The sequence below is a fragment of the Dermacentor variabilis genome, chromosome 3 (genome assembly GCF_050947875.1).
Source record: "Dermacentor variabilis isolate Ectoservices chromosome 3, ASM5094787v1, whole genome shotgun sequence".
Taxonomy (NCBI): Eukaryota; Metazoa; Arthropoda; class Arachnida; order Ixodida; family Ixodidae; genus Dermacentor; species Dermacentor variabilis.
Window position 1 is genome coordinate 77,306,640 of NC_134570.1, and position 22,461 is coordinate 77,329,100.

Consider the following 22,461-nt stretch of genomic DNA (forward strand, 5'->3'; position numbering starts at 1 on the left):
TCAATTCCTTTAGCTTAAGTCAAAGAGGGTGAAGGCGAAATCCTGCGCGGCTCAAGAGACATTTATTAAATTACTAGACATTCTCCTTCGGAATCGTTGTTACATCTTATGACTTGTTTCTCCCACCAAAGGTCGTGAGCTCGAGTGCCTTAATTTGACGCTATCCTAATTAACTGTGCTTAATTAACTTCGCACTGATTAACATCAAACGTCTCGAGTTCGACTCCCACCAAAGGTCTTGGCTTCGAGTGACTTAACTCTGTTATAGTCAGCTGTGCCTTAAATAACCTCGCCGTAACACCGAAGGTCCTGGGTTTGTATTCCGCATAAGCTCGGGGGTTCGACTCTCCCACCGAAGGTTGTGGGTTCGTGTGTCTGAATTAACCCTGTCTTAATTCGTCCCCCTCCCTCTTTTTATTTTGGCGGGGTGAGCGGTATCAGAGCCAGCTGTGGAAGAAGACGACGACGAACGTGAGAGCAGCGGTACGAGCTGGTGTCTGCGCGAGGCGGGCTCACGGTTGTTTATGTGCCGCACGCCGCGTTTTCCAGACCATGAGCGAAGTAGGGCTTTCGCCTTAAAAAACATTAATGTCCAGTTGAACGGCGCCAAGCAGTCCTTGGAGTTATGATGAACCCCTCGCGGGCAAGCGAACGCGTCGAAATGCTTGGCGCGTTTGGATTTGACCTTACCGAAACGCAGTTTGAACGCAGACGAGAGCTCGCGCGGACAAGTAATGCGCGAAAAAAAAATTCACCAAAGGGACTATTATCCGTTTGCATTCCCACACGTAAGCAGTCTTATGTGTCTGCCCCCAGGTAGCACAAAAGAGATACGTAACGTTTTCGTAGCGTTTATCCAAGACGATAAAAACGGGTTAAAGAAGACACGAATGAGAGAACTTCGGCGGGCAAACGTCGTATATCTCTGCTAATGTCCGGCTTAATTACTTTCTTGAGACGATCTAGAACAGGTCTGCAAGACGTATTCGAAAAGCTGGTCTAGAAATAGGATTGGGAAAGACACAAGTAATCCCTTTGCCAAAACTATTCGTAACCAATTTCTAAACGCTTTTAGGACGTTATCAAAAAGCTGGTCTAGAAGTGGTCTTGAAAGGTTTACGATCATCTGAAGCTAATTTTCGCGGGTGACGGGCGCGATCAGACATCGTTGTTCAAAACACGCGTTTAGTTTCGCCTCACGCGACTGGCCTATGCCGCGCAGACGTCGTCAGCCGCACCCGTTGGCACGGCCTAGGCCAATCGCGTGAGGTGAAACTGATCGGGCGTTTCGAACAACGATCTCCAATCGCGCCCCAGATGAGTTGAAGCGTCGGTGTTGACTGTAAGGGCCATGGCGCAGTGCCAAGCACTGTTCCCCGCATGGCCGGCGCATCCTCTACCAAGTCGCACGAAAATGAGCCTGTTAGGACTAATAAATCCTTAATACCGCCTTTAGTAAGCTACGATGCTTACAACCACAATGGGAATGACATCCTGCAAAGAACAAATGGCCACGTCTTGGCAGGTGGCCAGACCAAGCCCTTCATGCCAAGAGTGCATGAAATGAGAACATTGTGACAAAGCAAGAACACTTTATTAAAATGTAATGCTTATGCAAGGTTCGAACAAACTGTGTGAGAAATGCAAATAGAAATAAAAGTACATCAACAATGACAAAAGTCGCAGAAAGGATTCGTAATGAACTCGAAAGTGAACATTCACTAGCACATAAACAAAATTCCAAGTACACATACAAAAATGAACAGAAAAACCTGGAGTGTACTAATGTGTCTAATTTATCATAGTAAAGTGCGCGTGCTATTAGATGGACTAGAGTTATGCAGAAGTGACATCGGAGCGAATGGAAGAAGTAGACTGAAAAATGCAAGAGTATGAATTGGATGGTAAGTGCCTCCAAGCAATGTTACCAATCATCTAGAAGCTTGAAAAGAGCACAAAAAGAAATACCACCGCATACCATCATAAAACAATCCTGTGACAGAAATAAATAGAATGGGAACAATGCAAAATTGGAAATATTGCCTTTAGGATATATCAAAGAAGGTAATGGCGAGAGAAAATAACCATACAACAAAAAAGCAATAAAGTGAAATTAGTACAGAATGCTTAAACGGGGGACTCAGGGTAACAAGTGAACACTACTGTAGTACAGCGAACGATGAGACAGTAATGCTGCATCTTGCCACTCCAGAACGTAAGAAATTAATATGCAAGCCTCATATTAGAAACTTACATAAACATGGAAATAAACTGGAATGCACTGGAAGCTGCATTTGTGTAACAAAGGAAGCAATGGTCATAATAAATAGTAAGTGTTTTATCTAAAAAGCCCTTTATTAGAGGCAAAGTTGTACCTCTCTGGCAAAAGTAAAGTTGCAACGAATAATTTGCAAACCAGCAAATACATTAATTAGCCCACTGACATGTCACACTTTGCGCACATCTCCAGTCTCCTAAAGTAACAAAAAGCACTCTGAATGAGAAAAACGTTTAGCACATGTAGCCCAGAGCAAATTCTTTGCCAGTTCACTCACACTTTCACATCCAAAAACATTTGCCACAAAGTCCAGGCACAGTTCCACTGATGTTTACTAATTCACCCCCACTTTCACGTCCAAAAATATTTGGCACATAGTCCAGGCAGAGCTTCATAGATAAACAGCTTGAGAGCACCCTACTGATTATTGTGAAGTCCCGCTGCTAGAAATAGAACTGCCGCACATGCTGGTAGTGGTTTCAATGTAGACACACTTGCTGCCCTGGACAGGTATGTTCAGATATCTGCACTGGTGCTCCATTTTGTCGAAGTAGACACATTGATGCACTACGCTGGTAATTGAAATGTTTTGAATGCACAAGTATTGGCTTCACCAGAAAGACTTGCCCACATACCACCACTGGCATATATATGCACTTGCTCTTCACTCAGTAGCATTGAACTTAAAGTGTTCCCTATGTGGAGCCATGTGTAAAACCGGTGTCACACGACCACTCTCGATCGCGATCAAGCCCGATCCGGATCGAAATTATCGATGCGACTGGCTCACTCTCGTAGCTTGCGCGGAGGAGCCATCACGACCGAGAAATTCGATTTGTAACGGACTGGATAGCGGCTAAAAAGCCCCGTGTGAAACCGGTATCAAATAATGCACAGACGTAAGCTAAAAAAATGTGTTGCACAAGGACAAAGAACTGCGACATGCCCTGTTGTGCGAAGCGCGCGAACAGAACACATGTATATATATATAAAAAAGACTGCGAGAGCGCTTCGCGAACTCCATGCGCACACATGGCACCCGCAGAAACTCGGCAGGCCGCCGTAAAGCGCGAAGGGCGCACAGCGTACATTCCGACACATGTCCCAAACTGCAAACAATCGTACTACCTAAAGCATACAAGTTATTTTATACCAAGGGCATACTCGACTCACGTATGCAGTATGCACAAGCGAGTTATGCAGCGTACATGCTGTATCCATTCGCCAAATAGTAAAATTGATAACAAGCACAAAGCTACAAGAGACTCAATACATTACTACCATTTGAGGCGTCAAATAAAATCGAATTTGGCCGTTTCATATATTGGACACAACATATGGACACATGTGGTACCCCGTAATACCATGAAATACCCATCCCGTGGGTAAAGGGGGCGAAAACACAATCGAGAACCTGAAGCGCAAACGATAAAAGCACGGTATGGTGCACGCAAAATTCTGTCAGTGCGCTGTAGCGCGAGGGAAGAAAATAGGGCGAGCACTTGACCTCACCTTTTGGGATACCGCACTAGTAGTGAATCATTAAAAAAAAAGCCTGTTTGAACCAGTTCCCTTGTCTGCAACACTCTTGCTAAACGGGCGACTAAAATACCACGATGATGGCTCTATTGCGGAGATCGGCAAGGTGCGCACAGACCAAAATTTTGCCGCCTTTCTTCGCATTCTGCAAAATGCTTTCTTGTTAGGATCACGCATAACGGCTGACCCCGACGCTAGGGACACACAGGCACGATTTCGTCCCTCTAACTTTCGCCCTTATACTGCCCTTAACGCCTTAATTACAGCGTCAGTGAAAAGGCGCCTCACATAACATGACAATGAACTTGAAGAGCTGATTAGTGCCCTCCACTCCGCGCCCTCCAATTGAAAACACTACTGATTTCCAAATTAAACTACACAAACAGATCGCACAACCCAAACTAATCACAGAACGTCGTTTTCTTGACGGCTAAACCCTGCAACACTTACATGACAAAGGGCAGCGGCAGCACATTCAGAACAGCCGCTATCATACCACAGCGCAATGCAAGTGCAATAACGTTATTATGCCCGGCTCAAACAGATCGCACAACCCAAACTAATCACAGAATGTCGTTTTCTTGACAGCAAAGCACTGCAACACTTACATGACAAAGGGCAGCGGCAGCACATTCAGAACAGTCGCAAACAGACCATAGTGCCATGCGAGTGCGATAACGTAACTATGCCCGGCTTCACGAATAACGTGGCCTCCTTGATCACATAACAATTGAAAACACTACTGATTTCCAAATTAAAACCACACAAACATATCGCACAACCCAAACTGATCACAGAATATCGTTTTCTTGACAGCAAAACACTGCAACACTTACATAGCAAAGGGCAGCGGCAGCACGTTCAGAACAGCCGCAAACACACCACAGCGCAATGCGAGTGCGGTGACGCGACGACGCCATGACGACGCGACTATGCCCCGGCTCGCCCGGCTGCCCGGCATCACGAATCACGTGGCCACCTTGGTCACATGATTTGACGATGGTATCGCCACCTTGCGCAAGGTTGGATCGCGTTGATGGGTTGCTGAATATTGTAGAAGCCGCTAAAGAGGCTGACGCGCCGTAGCGTGGCGTTGACGTTTTGAGTCGTTTGCAAAACGTATTCACCCCTCGTTTTTAAGCTGTCTGGCTTCCAACGTTATCAAAACGTATTCACCCCTCGTTTTTAAGCTATCTTGTTTGGAACGTCTTTGATGCGTCGATTTTGGTCAAAAATCCGTTTCAGACGTTGAATCCCTTAATACGACGTTTTCAAGACTTTGTGTGCTACCTGGGCCTGCATCATTGCACCGGCTTGTTTCCTGACGCTCAATTTCAGGAAGCTATCATAAACAACGCGCCCACGACGGCCATGTGCGAGCCTTTATGACGGCGTCAACGCTGTACTTCCTCCGTATGAAGCATCCCTCAGACAAACGGCGAGCTCGGCGTGAGTCACAACCGCCGTGATTGCTCAGTGGCTGCGGTGTTGGGCGCTGAGGTCGCGGGATCGAATCCCGGCCACGGCGGCCGCATTTCGACAGAAGCGAAATGCGAAACACCCGGGTACTTAGATTTAGGTGCACGTTAAAGAAACCCCGGTGGTCGAATTTTCCGGAGTCCTCCACTACGGCGTGCCTCCTAATCAGAAAGTGGTTGTGGTACGTAAAACCCCATAATTTAATTATTTTTTCGGCGTTAGTCATTAGCGCACACTTCGGGCTTAGATTTCTTCCGCATCGATAAACTCCTCCCGTCGAAAATTTCACAAACAACCCCGCAGTAAATATACCGATTTAGAGCTGTACTCGTAAGTATTTTCTTTATTTGATTTTATTCCTTTTTTTGTGACAGCAAAAACGTCAATTGCTGTGAGCCAATGACGGTGGTATAAGAGATCAAAAAAAGAAAATCCAAAAGTAAGAACTATTCCTTCGAAGGACTGTCAATATGTGAGGCTTTATGTCCTGTGGATTTAGCTCAATGATATAAAGCGCTCTACCTACGCGGCAGTATTCCAGGTTGGAGTACGGGCCAAGGTGAGTTCGCTTGACCGTGTGGCTGCATAACAACAAACAACGATCATTACTTCCCAAAGCGAAGTAGAAAATTCAATGGCGTGCGCTAGGATTGTGAACGAATACACGCAATCACATTAAAAAAAGCCATGAACTGAATAGCTTTTCTTTTGTTAAAGCTGTTTGCCATTAACCGACCGTCATGAATAATGTTGTCTTCGCTATCATGGTTGGATGATGCAATTTCTTGCGAATCGCTCAAGCGCGCGAATAACTTTCCTAAAGTATGCCCACGTAATCACTACCAGTGGCAGCATTACAATTAGGCCCAACAGTTTTATACCTCTATTAAATGGGTTCATTGAAAGATCATTCAAAATAAACACTATTGAAATCGTCGTGCCCCATATTCGCTCCTTTTCGCGAGCTTGAGGAAGGCAGTCTTCATGGCTGGCAAATTATAATGGTCTTTGGTTTCAAGAATCTTTCAAAAGTGTGCCTATGACAAAGGTGAGGCATGGAGACAGGACACAAGAGAAGAGAAGTGGACAACACGAACAACATCTCTTGTGTCCTGTCTGCATGCCTCACCTTTGTTGCAAATAATGAATCCTTACCAACTAGCTCGGCTTTCTATCGTTTTGTGACAAAGGTAGGTTAACCCACCAAGGTTACTTAGTGGCTACGGTATTGGGCTGCTACGCGCGAAGTTGCGGGATCGAATCCCGGCCACGGCGGCCGCACTTTGATGAGCACAAATTGCGAGAACACCCGTGTACTAATATTTCGGTGTACGTTAAACAACTCCAGGTGCTCCAAATTTCAGGAGCGCCCCCCCCCCCCCCCCTACGCCTCATAAACAGGGGCCCTATAACGTAAAGCTGTTTCAATATGTTTTTATTCCAATCTCCTGACGTCAGATGTGGGTAACCGCCGACGCAAGCATCGGGTGGTGACCCGCAGGGTTGTCTCAACAGACTAATCAAACGCTCTCATCGTTTATAGGCAGTCACTTTTGTTTGCTTTAACAACGAATAACATTGCCTACAGTCAGCGGCTTGTCTTATCTAAGTGGCTGACAAAAGGCGAGGAGCACGCTAAAGTCGAGAGGGATAAGATGGAGCCGAGCCAATGCACTGAAAATCTATAACCGGATGTATAGGGTGGTGCCGGCGTCTGCGATTGGTCCGCTTTCCCGTACTTGGCTTGCGGTGGCTGCTCGAAAATCGCGGCCGCATGCAACGGAAGGTCAAGAATGCCGCTAAAACGGATCGTCAGCAAAGGAGAGTTGGCAGAGCGAGGTCGTGAACGGGCCGAAAGTGATCGAAAACGTTACCATGCAAAAAGATTTAGTGTACTCAAATAAACCGAAGCTCTACGGCAGGTGCGAGTAGCCAGTGCGTGAGCGATCAGCGGCAGCCATCTTTTATTCCTTTTGGAAGGGGGCAGCCTGCCGCTATTCAGAAACGAAAAATCAGTTTTCTTCGGCGTATTAATGCATCCTTAGGCGTACACGTTACTTTGATGCGGTGAGTTTTTGCGGTTTTGTGACGTCGCGTGAGGCAGGTGAAGTGAGTGCAGCCCGAAAACGTTCGACCAATAGCCTGGGGTTATTGGCTAAAAGGCGTCGAATCAGAAATAACTATATTTCTTTTTGTTCCGCCCAATGATTCATAATAGTGTGTACGCGTCAGGTCAGGTGAGGAGCTATCGCGGTTTTCGTGACGTCGCGTGACAGGCAGGCAAAGTGGCGATGGTTAAAAAAAAGTTTTTCACCAATCGGGTAAGGCTGATTACAGAATTGGAGTAGAAAAGTTTGGAATAGCTATGCATTATCGTACCCCAGATTGTGCTTTTGGCACGTAAAACCCCATACTAAAAGTTTTAATCTAAACAAGGGTTCAGCCAGCATTTGTTCCAGAGCGCTGAATTAGCAGCCGCTCGTCGCGTGGGAAAGGTGACAAATGTGTAAAAAAAATAGTGGTTGCGCAAAAACAGTCTGTAGGTTACAAGATGTGTAGTAAGAGTCGGTTGTAGTACTTGGGTTAAACATGCTCGGGGTCATAACTACCACTGCTATCACTACCATTCGGCCCGAAAGGTTCGTGGCCCACTTATGCTCATAAAACTTTTAAGGTATTCAACAGGACGTGGTACATACACCTCTATGAAACAGCGGGAAAGAAAGACCTATTTTTAGCGCATCTCAGATATTTAATGTTTTTATTTAACCACTCCTACGAAACGCGATGCCCACAGCTTTGAGATTAATTTTGCCTGAAGCACAATTTGCATAGAAAGTAAGCTGGATCAAAACAAATCATGAGCAGGGGATCAACTCGATACCACTTCTTTTTTTTTTCAGCTTTCGCTAAAAATCAAAACCATAGCTGAAAGAACGGCGTCTCGGATTGCAGAGGCGGCTGCGCAGGACAAACTTGTCAACATCTCTGAGTAAGTTTTCAAGATATATTAAAGGAAATTATTAAGTCAAGCTGGGACTATAGCTCATTCGTTTAGACGTCTATCATCGTGTTCTGTGTGCCACTGTATCTTTTTCTTAGGTAGAAAGTTGCAGCCGAAGGTCACGCTGCTGCTTCTCTGTGTGCACCGCCCGCGCCGAAACGGATGAAGTAACGTAATCTGCACTTGACATCCCTCTATACCGTTATTAGCGAATCAGCCATTTTTGACGTCACATGAGAGTTGTCATAGTTCGCAATAGATGGAATCACTCCGATTTTCCATGTTGGCCATTTTCTGACTTACAAGGTCTCCGTTCTCACTACAAATAACGAATTCGTTACTACAGAAGCCTAATCTTTAAACCTAGCTTGATTTATTACCTTCCTTAAGCGTCCCTTTAGGGACATAAGATACGCAGGTAAAGATGAGTGAGTAGCTTGATGCTCTTATCTCGTAAAGGGAAAATATGGTCTGTTTTAGGAAAGTCGTATACAGTTCCTGTTCATGCCACTGCTTTCGCAAAATTCGTATCTGTGGTTTCTCACAAACTAAAGCCGTTTTTATCTGTGGAGGATGAGTTTTGAACGTGCGCTTCTTTAAAACAGCAAAAACACGGGCAAGGCGAGAGATGGAAATTCAAGACGATCAGCAAAACGAGAACAAGGTGAAAGCAGGAGCCAACGTTTCGACAAGTGGACTTGTCTTCTTCGTGAGAAGACAAGTGAAACGTGAGAAATAGTGGCAGGGCATTGCTCACAATACAAATAACTTGAATAGGCTACATTCGGTTAGTCGAAGGAAAACACACGGCCAATGACAATGAAATTATTTTGGCGACAATAGTTGGATAGTTGCGCAGTTGCATTTCGAGCTCTGGAACAGTTGGTGTTGAAAAATAATGGGTTGCATCGGTTTGATGAAGTGTTCCTTGTGCCTCCTCTTGTGTCACTGTTTCAATTGCTTTAATATGTCAAGGATATTGAGCTTAGTTCTCTTGGTGAGTCCAATATCGGCATTTTACCGATTTCCGTGATCTCCTCAGACAAAGTTTTAACAGTATTTCATGCGGGCTTTTTATGGTAGGATGCAGGGGCAGAACAAAGATGGCCACGATGTTTATTTAGTGCGTATGCATATTTTTTCTATCTGCTCTTCGCTGTCCGGAGCTACGTTACGTTTGCAAAATGTTATGGGACTACTGTTATCGCGTAAGTGGAATAAGGGGCGATATGTGCATGTAATGCGTGAAGCAATTTCGCTTCGTGCACTGCATGGCCACTTGCAGAGCCACTTACATAGCCACATTATAGAGCCAAGAACACGGGGTCAGTTTCGAAGCTGCGCCTTGTGTGTGCGCGTCAAATGGCAGCTACGTGGGACAAATTGCAACTGAGATGTTCTGAAGATTAGTTTTTTTGCCACGTGATTGGCGCTGCGCCATCTGGGCTGCATTCCATGCCACGAAGTTTTAAGCTAAAGCGGTAATCTCATGGCGTGTACTTTAGCTCTAGATTGCACTACGGACATCGAGCAGTGGGAAGTAGACGCTCTGATGCCGTGCCAGAAATGCAGTGAAAGAGACTGTACATGGCTGCGCTGTAGATACACGTACCCCGAAAAAGAAAAGAAAGGAAACGCAATCTGTTCTCCGCAGGCTCATTGACCACGCATGTCTCGACACCACGGCTGCTCTGAACTACAGCGTTGACCTTGACAGCGAGAACAACAAGGACCATCCGTTGATGAAGTGCCTGGGAGCCTTATTTGCCAACGCGGCCGGTTGGAAATACTTGATGATGTGTAAGTGACTCATCTAGGACCTCTTCTTATCCAAAGCAGACGGATTCTCAGGGTGAGCAACATGCGAGGCACTTGAATGAAAATGTCAGTGTCTGTCCTCGATAGGCGCATTGATGATATGGTGTAATCATGCACTCGGTCGATCTTGTTAGGATGAGCACATCACGGTCTGGTCTGTTTACAGGTTCATTACGCCGATACGGTCAATGCTGTGTCACGAAACGCCCCAACAGGCCTGAACCGATGTCGGACACTTACGAGTACTTTCTTAGGGAGCCGCTGAGGACTGCGACTGGGACATAATTTTGGGGGAGTGCGATGTAGAAATGGTTTAGCGGGGATATTCTCCATCAGATGTTACGACATATTAGCGTTCGCTAAAAAATGGACGCTACCCATATCCGAGCTTTCTTCAGGAACCACCAGTGCAAATAATTTTAGTGACTTCTTTCCTTATGTTGTGATTATGTGTTAAGCAGCATTAACATTTCGTTGCCTATTTTCTGACTTGCTCGCGCAGTCATGATGCCTGGTGTGTACAAGATGTTGGAGCCAAACTACCCACCGAAGTCAAGCAGCGATCTCTTTAAAGCCTTCGTTTCACACCTCATTGAAAAGCGGAAGGCCAACAATATGGTAAATAATCTAAATAGAGGCGTAATAATTCTTCTATTTACGAAATTCGCAGCCAAAATAGCAATTATGAATATTTTTTTTAGTTGAACGACTGAACGACTGACAACAGACAAGGATGAGATCAACAGGAATTACCGCATTATCATAAGCAACAGCCTCTGTTGCCATACAGATCCGCTGTTCAGTACGTAGCTTACAGACTAATTACCATGCCTTGGTGTCCCCTACTCGAAATATGTTACCATTTCAAGAACCCTGTAGTTCGCAGAAATTTGAGAGGCATGTTGCTTGACCCGACTTCATATAAATAGCTGTTATTAAGCACCGAATAACAGTGGTACAACGGTGTTGTTTTCGCTGCTGTTGCGTTTCGAGCAAATCGGACTCGTAGTTAATTTATATCGCACATTTTATGATGCACCTAGCCTCTGATGAGGTCGCTGATTGCGTACAAAGATATGTGCAGTCAGCGACCAATTAAAACCAAATTTAAAAATTCCTATATATAAAGAAACGAAGAATTGGCTCGACTTGTTTTATTTGATCGAAAGTTTCGAGTAGCGATACCTGTACGTGTTCGGGAAAACCGGGCGGCTCCTTGTTTTGACATTCGTTGATGAAACATGTGCATCTCTTGCGTGTTTGAGTTGTCGCGTCAGTGTGTCATTTCGCTGTTAAAGTATACTTTTTAATTTATAGTCAATACGTATTTCGAGCACACCTCGAAGTTTTCATAAATTTTTGGTCACTCATTGGTCATGGTCTTTCTTCACCCACGTTTATGACGCCAATCTGATAGAAAGAAGACGACTTCCTTCAGGTGTTTATGGATGCAGACTATGACTGGGACGGCAGCGCTGACGGAAAGCAAGACGACGGAGAAAGGAAACGTGAGTACGCTTGCTTTTCTTACAATATCACTTATGCCAAATGGACAACACCAATCAGGCGCGATTGCGATATGGGAGCATCAACATATCATTATTTGAAAAGCTTTTGATAACGTAAAATAGACTTGTTCCGGGTACGCCAAAAGTTATTACCTCAGTTTATGTTGACGCAATGCGTAATAACTGCTACGCAATGCGCTACTCCGACGCACTCCTGGAAACATGCCCCATCCGCGCGCTCGCAGAGATGACACTGGATGAGATAACAGCCCAGGGAATACTGTTCTTCCTCGCCGGAGCGGAGAGTGTGGCGACGGCTCTTATCTTCACTGTATACTACCTGGCACTTCACCCGGAATACCAAAACAGCGTTATCGCCGAGGTCGACAAGGCTGCAGGTCCGAAGGTAACTAAAGTGGGCCCCACCACCTGAGCAGGTTGATGGTACCTACCGCGATAGTACCTATCTCGATATAACAGAAAAAAATACAGCAAGATCAAACAAACTGCGTATAACAGAAACGAAACTATGATTAGCCTATATGCGATGGCTCTCCGAACGAAAAAAATATGCAGAAAGCAAAGATAATCATGGGGCCAATGTAAGCGAATAGACCGAGCGAACGAACGGATGAACAAGCGAGCGACAGTCCTTCCCTGTTCCCCCCTCCCCTCACCGCAACTCGGTTGCCCGAGAACACGTACCCTTTGCGTCGGCGCGTTTCATCGCCTTCCCTCGCCGCAAGCCCGAAGACCGATCATGAACCACCGACCAACCACGAAAACGGCTGAAAACACCAAAGAAAGCCGTTCGCTTTAAATAGAAGCACATAAAGAGAAACTTGTTTACCCACGCGCTGGCTTAGCGGCTATGGTATTGCGCTGCTACACCATAGCCGTTATGGGATCGAATCCCGGCTGCGGCGGCTGCATTTCAATGGGGGCAAAATGCAGAAGGAAGGAAGGAAAAAGTAGAGAAGGAAAGGCAGGGAGGTTAACCAGTTTAGCGTAACCGGTTTGCTACCCTACACATGGGAGAGGGATGGGTGCGATGAAAGATGGGGAAGGGGGAGAGAGAGAGAGAGCACATAGTACAGCACACAAACACCGTCCGGTAGAGTCTATCAATCTGGCATTGTACGTGATAACACTGTCAGAGCCGCTTGTCGCAAAATGCAGAAATGCCTGTGTAGCGTGCGTCGGAGGCACGTTAAATAACTCCGGGTGGTCAAAATTAATCTGGAGCCGCTCACTACGACGTGGCTCATAATCAAATCGTTGTTTTAGTACGGAAAACCCAGAATTCAATTCAGGAGCTTGTTCGGGAGCACATTCATAACCTCTTAAATCAGAATCACTGTTAGGTTCAATACATCTATTACGCGCACTCGATTGGCGTTAACACGGAATAGCTACTTACTTGTCTCATCTACGTTTATTGTCTTGTTTTATTCATCAAAACTATAGCGAATTGGCGCAGCAAGAAAGTTTATACAGCGGGCCCTTTCGTCAGTGTTAGTTCGCGGACAGTCAAGACCAACCACTGATGTCGTGTTTTTAACATCTGTCCACTCTGTATCCACTTTTGTTGTCTTTTTATTACGATAGCAATTATATGAACATTCTAGGCGCGTTCCACCATCATTGTAGCGCCACCGGCGTCGCCGTCGCCGTGATGTTCCGCATGAAGTCTAAGTGTGATAACAGTCTGACCGCCCGCCGTATGCAGTGTGCGCGAGTGAAAGCGTGCGAGGGTGAGCCGAGGATGGTGGCTCGATCTGGTGCGCTAGAGCGAGGAAGGCGGGAAGGAAGCGCCGCGTCTTCCATCGCGCGCCAGGCACCGAGAGGGTGGGGCGCACTACTCTGCTGCGTATGGCGCGGCTACGCGGGCTTTATATTGAAAGCGTTCTGCGATGGAGACAAAGTCTAGGTGTAGTGGGGATAATAGCTTAGTGTGCGCTCGGTTGTCGCCGCTTAGGTTGCGTTGAAGCAAAAGGCAGCACAAAGTTCACTTCGCTCGATGCTGCTGCGCTTCCTCACGTCAGTGTTTTGACAGAAAGTGTACGCAGTCATCGAGTGAGACGTGTTCATGTTTGCCTGAGCGCGCATGCCAACATCCTTGTTTATTTAGTAAGCACATTTTGGCAAGTTTATAGATCCGATCAAAATACTGTCCTTACTTCATTGAACTGTCTAATAATTTTCTATCGAAATCGATACTTCGCCTTTCGAATGGCGCTGCGACTTTTTTACTGCGACCTTTTTTACTTCTTTACCTTTTTACTGCAATAAATGGGCATTTTTCTTTGTTTATTTCAGGGTGACCTAACATACGAGTCACTACAAGAAATGCCCTTTCTCGAGGCATGCATCAAGGAGGCGATGCGCCTCAGCGCAACGGAATCAGTGTAAGTGTAACAGCTGCGGTGTGGTTCATTTTAATTTTATACAAGCTGAAAGCTTGCTGCGCCTACAGAAACAGCAGTCATTAAGTAAAGCTAATAAAGTTGAAAACCGCATGCTCATCCGCTTTTTTGGGGCAGAGCATTTCATTATTCAGTCTCGCCAGAGCTTGCTCCTGGAGCGAGCTCTGCTTCACAAAGCATGCTCTGTTTATTCCTAGTTCTAGAAAATAAGTTCTTGGCCTGAAAAACCTGGCCGTGATTAAGTACAGTGGGTTTTGTTCGCACTGGTAACTAAGGTAACGTAGCACGAACTACGCCCCTTACAAAAAATTTTATAGAAAGTCTATAGACAGTCTGTCTATGAAGTCTATGAAGTCTTCCAAGTCTATAGACATTTCTTTAAACGTCTATAGAGAGTCTATGTACTTATGGCCATACACTTTTTATAGACTTGTCTACGAAAATTCTGGGTATATAGACCCAGACTGTCTATAGACAGTATATAGACTTGTGGCCATGCAATGTTTATATACCCAGACTGTCTATAGACAGTCTATAGGCTTATGACCGTAAACGTTTTATGGACTAGTCTATGAAAAGTCTAGGTCTATAGACTGTCTATACCTTAATAAAAACACGTCTTCAGACAAATGTCTGCACAATGTCTATAGACAGAAGTGTATAGGCTTATATAGTTCCTCTTTTGTAGACTGAAGTCAATGAAATGTATAAAGACAAATGTATATAGACTATCTGTAAACATATGGGCTTCCACTTTTTACAGATTGTCTGTACAGTGTAATGCACACATGTAATGCATTACATGTAATGTGTGTGCACACGCACATGCGCACACACACACACGCACACACACACACACACACACACACACACAAATATATATATATATATATATATATATATATATATATATATATATATATATATATTTGTGTGTGTGTGTGTGTGTGTGTGTGTGTGTGTGTGTGTGTGTGTGTGTGTGCGTGCGTGCGCACGTGCGTGTTGGTAAAGAACCACGTAGACTGCGAATCGACAAAAAGAAGTATACACCTTATCGACTCTCATCTTTAGACAGTCGAAAGACCAAGAATGAACAACACTAAACAGACACTGTATCGACTTTTGTTTATCGGTAGTCTATAGAGTCGGAGGGAGACAAAAAGAAACAAACAGCTTATCAACTTTTGTCTATAGACAATCTATAATCCGGGAGTACACAGAAAAAAAGAAACCTTATCGACTGTCGCCTATAGACAGTCAATAGACAAAGAATGGAAAAAATTAATAGAGACCGCATCGACTTCCGTCTATAGGTAGTCTATAGAGCGGAAGTAGACGAAGAAGAAACAAACACCTTATCGACTTTTTGATATAGACACTATAGAATGCGTGTAGGGAAAAAGGAAAGGAAACCTTATCGACTTTCATCTACAGACAGTCTATAGACAATGTATGGACAAAAATAAATAGAAACTGTACCGACTTTCATCTGTAGGTAGTCTATAGAGGGGAAGTAGACCAATAGAAACGAACACATTATCGACCTTTTCCTATAGATCGTCTATAGACTGTGAGTAGACAAAAAGAAATGGAAGCCTTATCGACTTTCATCTATAGAAAGTCTGTAGACTTTGTATCAAGAAAAGACCAAATCTATAGAAAGGCTAGGCCATCTATAAAAAGTCTATAGGCTTTCTATACACAGTCTAAGTTCATTTTTGTAAGGAATAGGAGCAGTTTTGCTATCTTTACATCAAAGTGCATGGCAGAAATAATCATAGGACTGCATAACAGGCATCGTCACGTGTATTTGGCGGCCAATGGCGCCATAAAACGCAAATTTTTGTCGTTGAAATCGCGTGGAGATATTTTGTTGCTTTGGTTGCATATTGTACTATTTTAGTTAAACTTTAGTAAGACGTCTGATTCGCAACATTTTTCTTTCATAAGGGATGTTTGTCCTTCGCCAGCCCTCTTCGCTTACTATATGTCCGTCATCCCGATAATAGGGCATCAGCTATTGTGAATACATTTACCACATGAACAGGCATGACGTAGCGTTCTTCTTTCTTGTTTCTCTTCATGTCTTATCATTAACTTTTCATTATCGTTCGATCGTAATGAAAACGTAGGCGAGACGTTATGATAATCGGTAGTGAGGCCAAAAAGGAAAATCTTTAAAATAAAGTTGTTACCTTATCCTACCCATAGAGTTTCATATGAGTATAACTAGAGGGAAATCTGGCGCTGCGATCGTTCAACCATCACGGGAATGATGGGAAGTACAGGCTACGGATTGGAATTCTGTTGATTGGCGAACTAGTCCTAAGTATGTTTTTGACAGTTTTGGTTACGCTCCAAGCGCAATTGCTATAACCTGGAGTGGTACAGTGCAACGCAAAATTCTCTGGCTTTGTTCTGTTGCTCGAAGCGGCCGTAGCGCGCTGGCCCATCGGCTGGGACGATGTTTGTGTCGTGGTGTGTTTTCGAAGCCCTGACAAGAAAGCGACGGCATCGTAGATGTTAAAAGAACATGCCTTTAACCGTCTGGACCTTGGTTTGTTAAGTGTGTTGGGTTGGCGCTGTAGCGTTACCTGCTTTATGAAACTTGAGAATAGGAAAAAGAAAGCACTACTGATACAAGGCATAGACAATGTACTTAGTGGCTTGACAATCATATTTTATTGAGGGCTTCATTATGCATTGCTCGTTTATGTGCTCATTGAAGTGTGTGTTTTAGGACTTTGAGAACACAAACTTACTTTTGGCAGTAAAGGTTGCTGCTTCCTTCCTGTAGTCTAGTGTAGTAAGATGAGTAAGTGCATGGCCATGCCATAACACTTCGAAAGCGGTACGTCAGTATAAAATATAATGAAGCATAATCGTAAGAGGCCACAAGCGTCCTAGCTAGCTCTGCACCAGATGTGCCTAAAAGTACTTGAAGACGTTCAGCAATCGTGACAGCCGACTCAGCCTTTCGAAAGAGTGAGAGACTTCGCGAGTGCCTGCCTTCTGCGAGAAAAGTCTCGCGTTTGTAGCGAGCAGGCGCCGTAGCAGACGATGCTTGTAGCATTCCTCTCAAGGGCGCAACACTTTCTCACAATACAAGAATGTTATTTCCACAAATACTGATGGCTATATTTATATAAGTACATGCAGGGTTGTTATTGCTTTTATAAAAATAAAGAAATAACATGCTCTGGCGGCAAATTGGGAACAGAATCGCACAAGAATGCATACCCTGGTGTGCCCTGTTGATATAAACCATAGTAAACCCTGCTTCAATGTGAAAGTCATACAAATTTTATGTAACGTGTTGTACATTATATAAGATACTGCAGAAATAAAATTAGATTCCACGCGATAATATTTGAGTATAGCTTCGTTTACTGCGCCGCAAGCAAATGCCACTAGTCTAAAGATCGAAGTCAATCCGAAGCCTGTATTTCCTATCATTCCCATGTAGGTTGAGGCAACGCTCATGAGAGCCCCCGTAGACACTAGTGCCACATTTCGCTCTAGGGTATTTATTTAGAAACTCTATGATCCTAGCGACTGTTTCTAGATTCTTGCCACGATTATGCAGTGTAGGTAATGTGGCTCTCACGTTCATGATTTGCGTACCCCAGAAAATTTGTTATCTGAGTTATTTGGCATTGTTCGCCTCGGGTACTCATGTACGTTTTGCCCGGTCTTCTGTAATAGTGATAATATTTATTTTGCCCTTCAAGTACGCAGAACTCACCGCAACATTAAATCGCATGCTTGGCATGCAGTACTTTGCCTATCTTATAGAAAAATCGAACACTACACCTGCCATTACCTGCATGGCTCAATTGCTGGCAGAGGAGACGCCCGATATTGTTGCTAATAGTCCCCGGTCATCGTCTCCGCATGTCTCTTTTGTTACATAGGCTACTGTGCTTGCAAACACATAAGGCTCTCGGATTTACTATCGGAAGGTAAAATTGGTTGATCAACGAATTCTATAAATAGTTAGTATGCTTCCAAAAGTGACATAAGAATAAGCGAATTAATTTATTTAACTAAGGCATTTATACCATCAGGTGTAACATGTTAATATATCACGGCGAATAAATGTTGTGTTTATGCTGCACCTCATTTTTTTTCTGCAAATCTTTGTGTACAGAATCTTGCGTCACTGTACGGAAGAAACCACCGTGGCCAACATCAACTTCAAGCCAGGCATGTGCGTGGACATTCCTTCGGCTGGTATTCATCGCGATCCTGAATATTTTCCTGAGCCCGACAAGTTCAATCCAGAAAGGTACATTCATGCGTAGATGATTGTGAAGGGCTGCATTAACTGTGAATTTACACGAAAGTATGTTTCTACCGATACTATTACTGCCACTGCACAGACTCAAACGATTAATTTAACTGAAAAGAAGGACGACTCGCCAGCATTGGGGTAAATGACACTTGTTAAGATATCAGTATTTCGGTCTCAGTAGTTATACAGGCAGTGCTGTGAGTATTACATGATTGAATGTCAGTTACATTAATCGCAAAACACTTTTGGTGGTCGCGTAACATCAATGTTTGCTAGCTAGCTTACTATGGTAACGCGTATAACTGAATATTTTTGTCGTAGTCCGTAGCTCTGTGTATCTCCGTTAGCCGGAGAGTTGTGGGAACAAACAATTCAACAGACGTCTTCGTCAATATAACAGCATATGCCTGTTGAGCGCGAGCCCGGTTAGAGAGGAGCAGTTGGAATATTCTCGACGCAATAATAACGGCAATTCAGCGGTGATTTACTTTTATCGCGTTATATTTCATTTGCTTAAGTGCTCACTGCCGTCTCAAACATTGATGAGGTTGTTTCTCAGCCAGCACCGTTACCGGTGTCGCAAAAATATACGACGACGCTTGCTTGAAGGTCACTTCACTGCACTACGTTAATGTTGCTTCATGTTGCACAGTCACTGTGCACTGGTTCAAATACTGTTGAGGGTTATCGTTTCAATGGCAATATTCTCACATTCATTTATTGCAACCCCTTTCTGTCAAACAGATTCCTACCGGAAAACAAAGACACCATAAAGCCGTTCACGTTCATGCCTTTCGGTTATGGACCGCGCAGCTGCATAGGCATGCGACTCGGCATGCTGCAGGTCAAGACAGCCGTCGCCTGCCTCCTTCGGCGCGTGAAACTTGAAACTTGCTCTGAAACTATGGTGGGTACATGGTTTCACAACAGATTTGGGCTTGACAACACGCACTTGCTCCTGAGTTAAAGCGAATCTTTGTTTCTCTCTTCTTTCTTTTTGCGGGATGGGTCATCATGCTGTTGTAGTGGTGCTGTGAAGAAAAGGAGAAATTACGAAGAGGATGTCTCGTGCAGAGGAGTATGAATGCGGAGCGGATGTTTTGAGAGGGATGTAGTATGAGGTATGCAGGTACCTACAGGGCGTGGCGCCGTTCGTTAACCCCAGTAAGCTGTGCGCAAAACACACAAGTACTTTCCCCTGCACACTTGACCGGACCAGAGCAAAATGGAGCTCAGGCGAGTGTCGTATGTCATGCGTCAGTGTACAGAGTGGTGTTGCCTTCTCTGCTGTCTTTCGTTCCTCGCACAATCGAAACTTTCAAAAGGCATCTTTTACCTTTAAGTGTTCGCATTGCTAAAAGGTTGGCGCGGGGAAAATCGTGCTTGCCTAATTTCGCATGTAGTCCATTAATATTGCGGGATTTGAATAGAATACCGCATCAATAGGAATATAGGTCGAGTGGAAATATAGATCGACCCCCAACCTTGAAGGAGAAAAAGAAAGCAAGGAAAATGGTCGAAACGTGTTTATTTTCACAACGATATCGATCATTCATCGTCGGATTGGCGGTATATGATAGTTATCGGTAGCGAACGCGCAAGAAGCTCACGCGAAAATTCCCCAAGTGCATCCCCAAGCTGTAGGTGCACTGCAAGACATGATGTTTTACGCGGGTCACACGCTGTAAATTTTCATTTCGTGCCCTGGAATGCTTCTCTCTACATTGTCAGAAACGCTAAACTGGCGTTGAGCGCTCGCGTAAGCCGTTCGCTTCGGCGAAGTCCTCAACATTAATTTTGAGCTCCGCTGAAAACCCTCCGCCTACCGCTACTCATCGCTTACCAGTCACAAAGAAATCACACGAGGTCGACAGGAGGAGCGCACACTAGAATAGACAGTGACAGAAAAAAAAATGACCGCAAGCAGAGCTGGATTTGGACAGGGCTCGTGCTATGCGTTCACCAACATGCATGCCACATGCACGCCACGCCACCACGACGAATCACATTCGGTTGAAGACCGCTATGTATACGTCGAGGGGCAACATTAGCCTTCCTTTTAAAGATAATACTGTAGCTTATACTGTGGTTTACACGGTGTTTATTTCTTCTACATATGCCCATACACATTCCAAATCTAAACCGTTTAAGGTTTTAGGCAATAACTCGCGTACATAACTCGGCGAGCGAACGAGGTAATGGTTCAAACATAAACACAGTGATAAACAAACCACTGCACCATTTCAAAGGCTTGGTCTAAAGCCACTACATCTAAAAACGGACATTCGCGAGATTTTACGCTTCATAGGGCACATTATGCTTTCACATTTATATCCGGCGAGCATGTGGCATTGAAATTCAAGGGTACCACAAACCACGTGACCAAGTGAAGACGTGACGTTCTGGGCGCTGGACCTGCTGCAGCTCGCAGTGCAAAATCCCACGGTCAACAGCCACGTCGTCGGACGTAGGCCGCGGCCCACAGCCAAAAAATGCACTTTGATCATTCGAAAATTGAGTTGACTTAAGTTGAAAACCGACCTGGCCTACTACCAAAATTGATTTGGCACACCTCCAAAATTGACTTCGCGCAATTCGAAAATGTGTTTGACCCACATTCAAAACCGACCTGGCTCACTCCCAAATTGACTTAGCCCACCCCCAAAATTTGGGTGGTCCACCTTCAATATTGTCTTTGCCCAATGCGAGCACATGACCAAGTGCAAGGTATCGCGTGGAAGATTCAGAATGCTTTCGCATTCAATGCACGTAAAGATAGGGCTTAATGCCTAGTGCTTTCGCATTTATAGGAAGGTCAACATATCTGGCGTTGTAGGCAGCATCGTTCAGCATCGATATTCTAAGTCAGTCGCTTTCGAAGCTATCACTTTTACCGGACGCCGATTGTCCGGGCCAGCGGCAGTTCTTTCTTCTTCGCACTTAGGAGCCAGTTTTATGTTAATAGAAGTTTAATCCTCCATCAATATTTTAAAAATTTCTGATACTATTCTTTGCAGTAACCCACCTGGAATTTAAAAAAAAGGAGCAAAAGAAAACACTTGTCGCTCAAGTGAGCGAAGGTATGTCGGAAAATTATTGACCGAAACTGCAGATCTCAACTCTGCAAGGCACCGCCATGCATGGTCGTGCGGACCGGTATACATTATTTAATTCACATAACGGAACAGAACTCACGAGTGAAATGTTTATTTATGTGAATACTTAACTGCTGCAATTAATTTAACTGTTGCCTTCGTAAACAAAGTGCAGCCTCGTTAAGACATTACAATTAATCGCATTTATTTTGGCTGCACGGCCGTGTTCACTGCACTGCCGCCTACTTATATGAGCGCACGCCTCTGGAGGAAATGTACCAAAATTTGGAGGACGCTTAAGCTTCACCTTAAAGAGTGGAACGTCATAGCGTTCAAAGACCCCTTACTGCTTTTCATGCTTCCCGACAACTGCCGCTTCTGTAACCGTAACGTTTACAGGAAACGCTGGCTGCGAACGCTATGCACGAAGGCGAGCTTTCTGGTAGACACGCGGCCTCTTGCGTGGGTCACTGTCCTGTTATTGTTTCGCCCTTGTAATATTTCAGACTGAGAAGAACTAACATAAAAGACAGGCGCTGTCGGTGTTTTGTTTGATTACATTTGTTCGGAGACTGCCCTTTTCAAAATTGTGAGGAATAACTTTGTGAAGAATGAAAGGTGTGAGCAACGTTGGTGGTAGAGAAGTGGGTTGGTATGCGCGCTTCGGAATCTGTTTCGAAATTTCTTTTGCCGAGGCGACGTCTGATGCCGGGCGCCGGCTGAAAAATAAAATGTAAGTGCGTTCTTCAGCTTAGTTATTGAAGCGGAAGCGGGAATGGCCCATCGAGCGTAAAAGCCGGCGGCGTATGCAGCAGCGAAACGGCACCTAACTTCCCATTGGCTGCGATGGCACGTCACGATCGCGCGAGTACTGCGCGCCTCCTTCGTGACGATGGCTCGCGCTTCCCGACTCGGGTCTCGATGGTGCAGAGCAGGCGAAAGGGGAACACTCGCTGCCGCGGTAATGCGACGCTACGTCATCCTCGCGCTCTGAAGCCTGTGTTATCTGTGCGTTCCTTG

At 44.8% G+C, this 22,461-nt stretch overlaps 1 protein-coding gene and 1 long non-coding RNA gene across 3 annotated transcripts in view; one reads left to right on the top strand and one right to left on the bottom strand.

Moving 5' to 3' along the window:
* Nucleotides 1–22,461, top strand: part of LOC142575909 (lithocholate 6-beta-hydroxylase-like) — a 35,360-nt gene that overhangs the window by 11,330 nt on the left and 1,569 nt on the right. Inside the window, exons 6-13 of one of the 2 annotated variants that reach the window (XM_075685698.1) lie at nucleotides 8,200–8,288; nucleotides 9,955–10,100; nucleotides 10,621–10,736; nucleotides 11,536–11,626; nucleotides 11,872–12,032; nucleotides 13,946–14,034; nucleotides 18,203–18,340; nucleotides 19,091–19,253. In XM_075685698.1, the coding sequence (XP_075541813.1) occupies nucleotides 8,200–8,288; nucleotides 9,955–10,100; nucleotides 10,621–10,736; nucleotides 11,536–11,626; nucleotides 11,872–12,032; nucleotides 13,946–14,034; nucleotides 18,203–18,340; nucleotides 19,091–19,253 (993 nt within the window). The remainder of the gene's footprint in view (nucleotides 1–8,199; nucleotides 8,289–9,954; nucleotides 10,101–10,620; nucleotides 10,737–11,535; nucleotides 11,627–11,871; nucleotides 12,033–13,945; nucleotides 14,035–18,202; nucleotides 18,341–19,090; nucleotides 19,254–22,461) is intronic. The other variant, XM_075685699.1, reaches the window with a different exon arrangement.
* Nucleotides 1–22,461, bottom strand: part of LOC142575910 (uncharacterized) — a 79,278-nt gene that overhangs the window by 6,131 nt on the left and 50,686 nt on the right. The gene's annotated exons all lie outside the window — the stretch shown is intronic.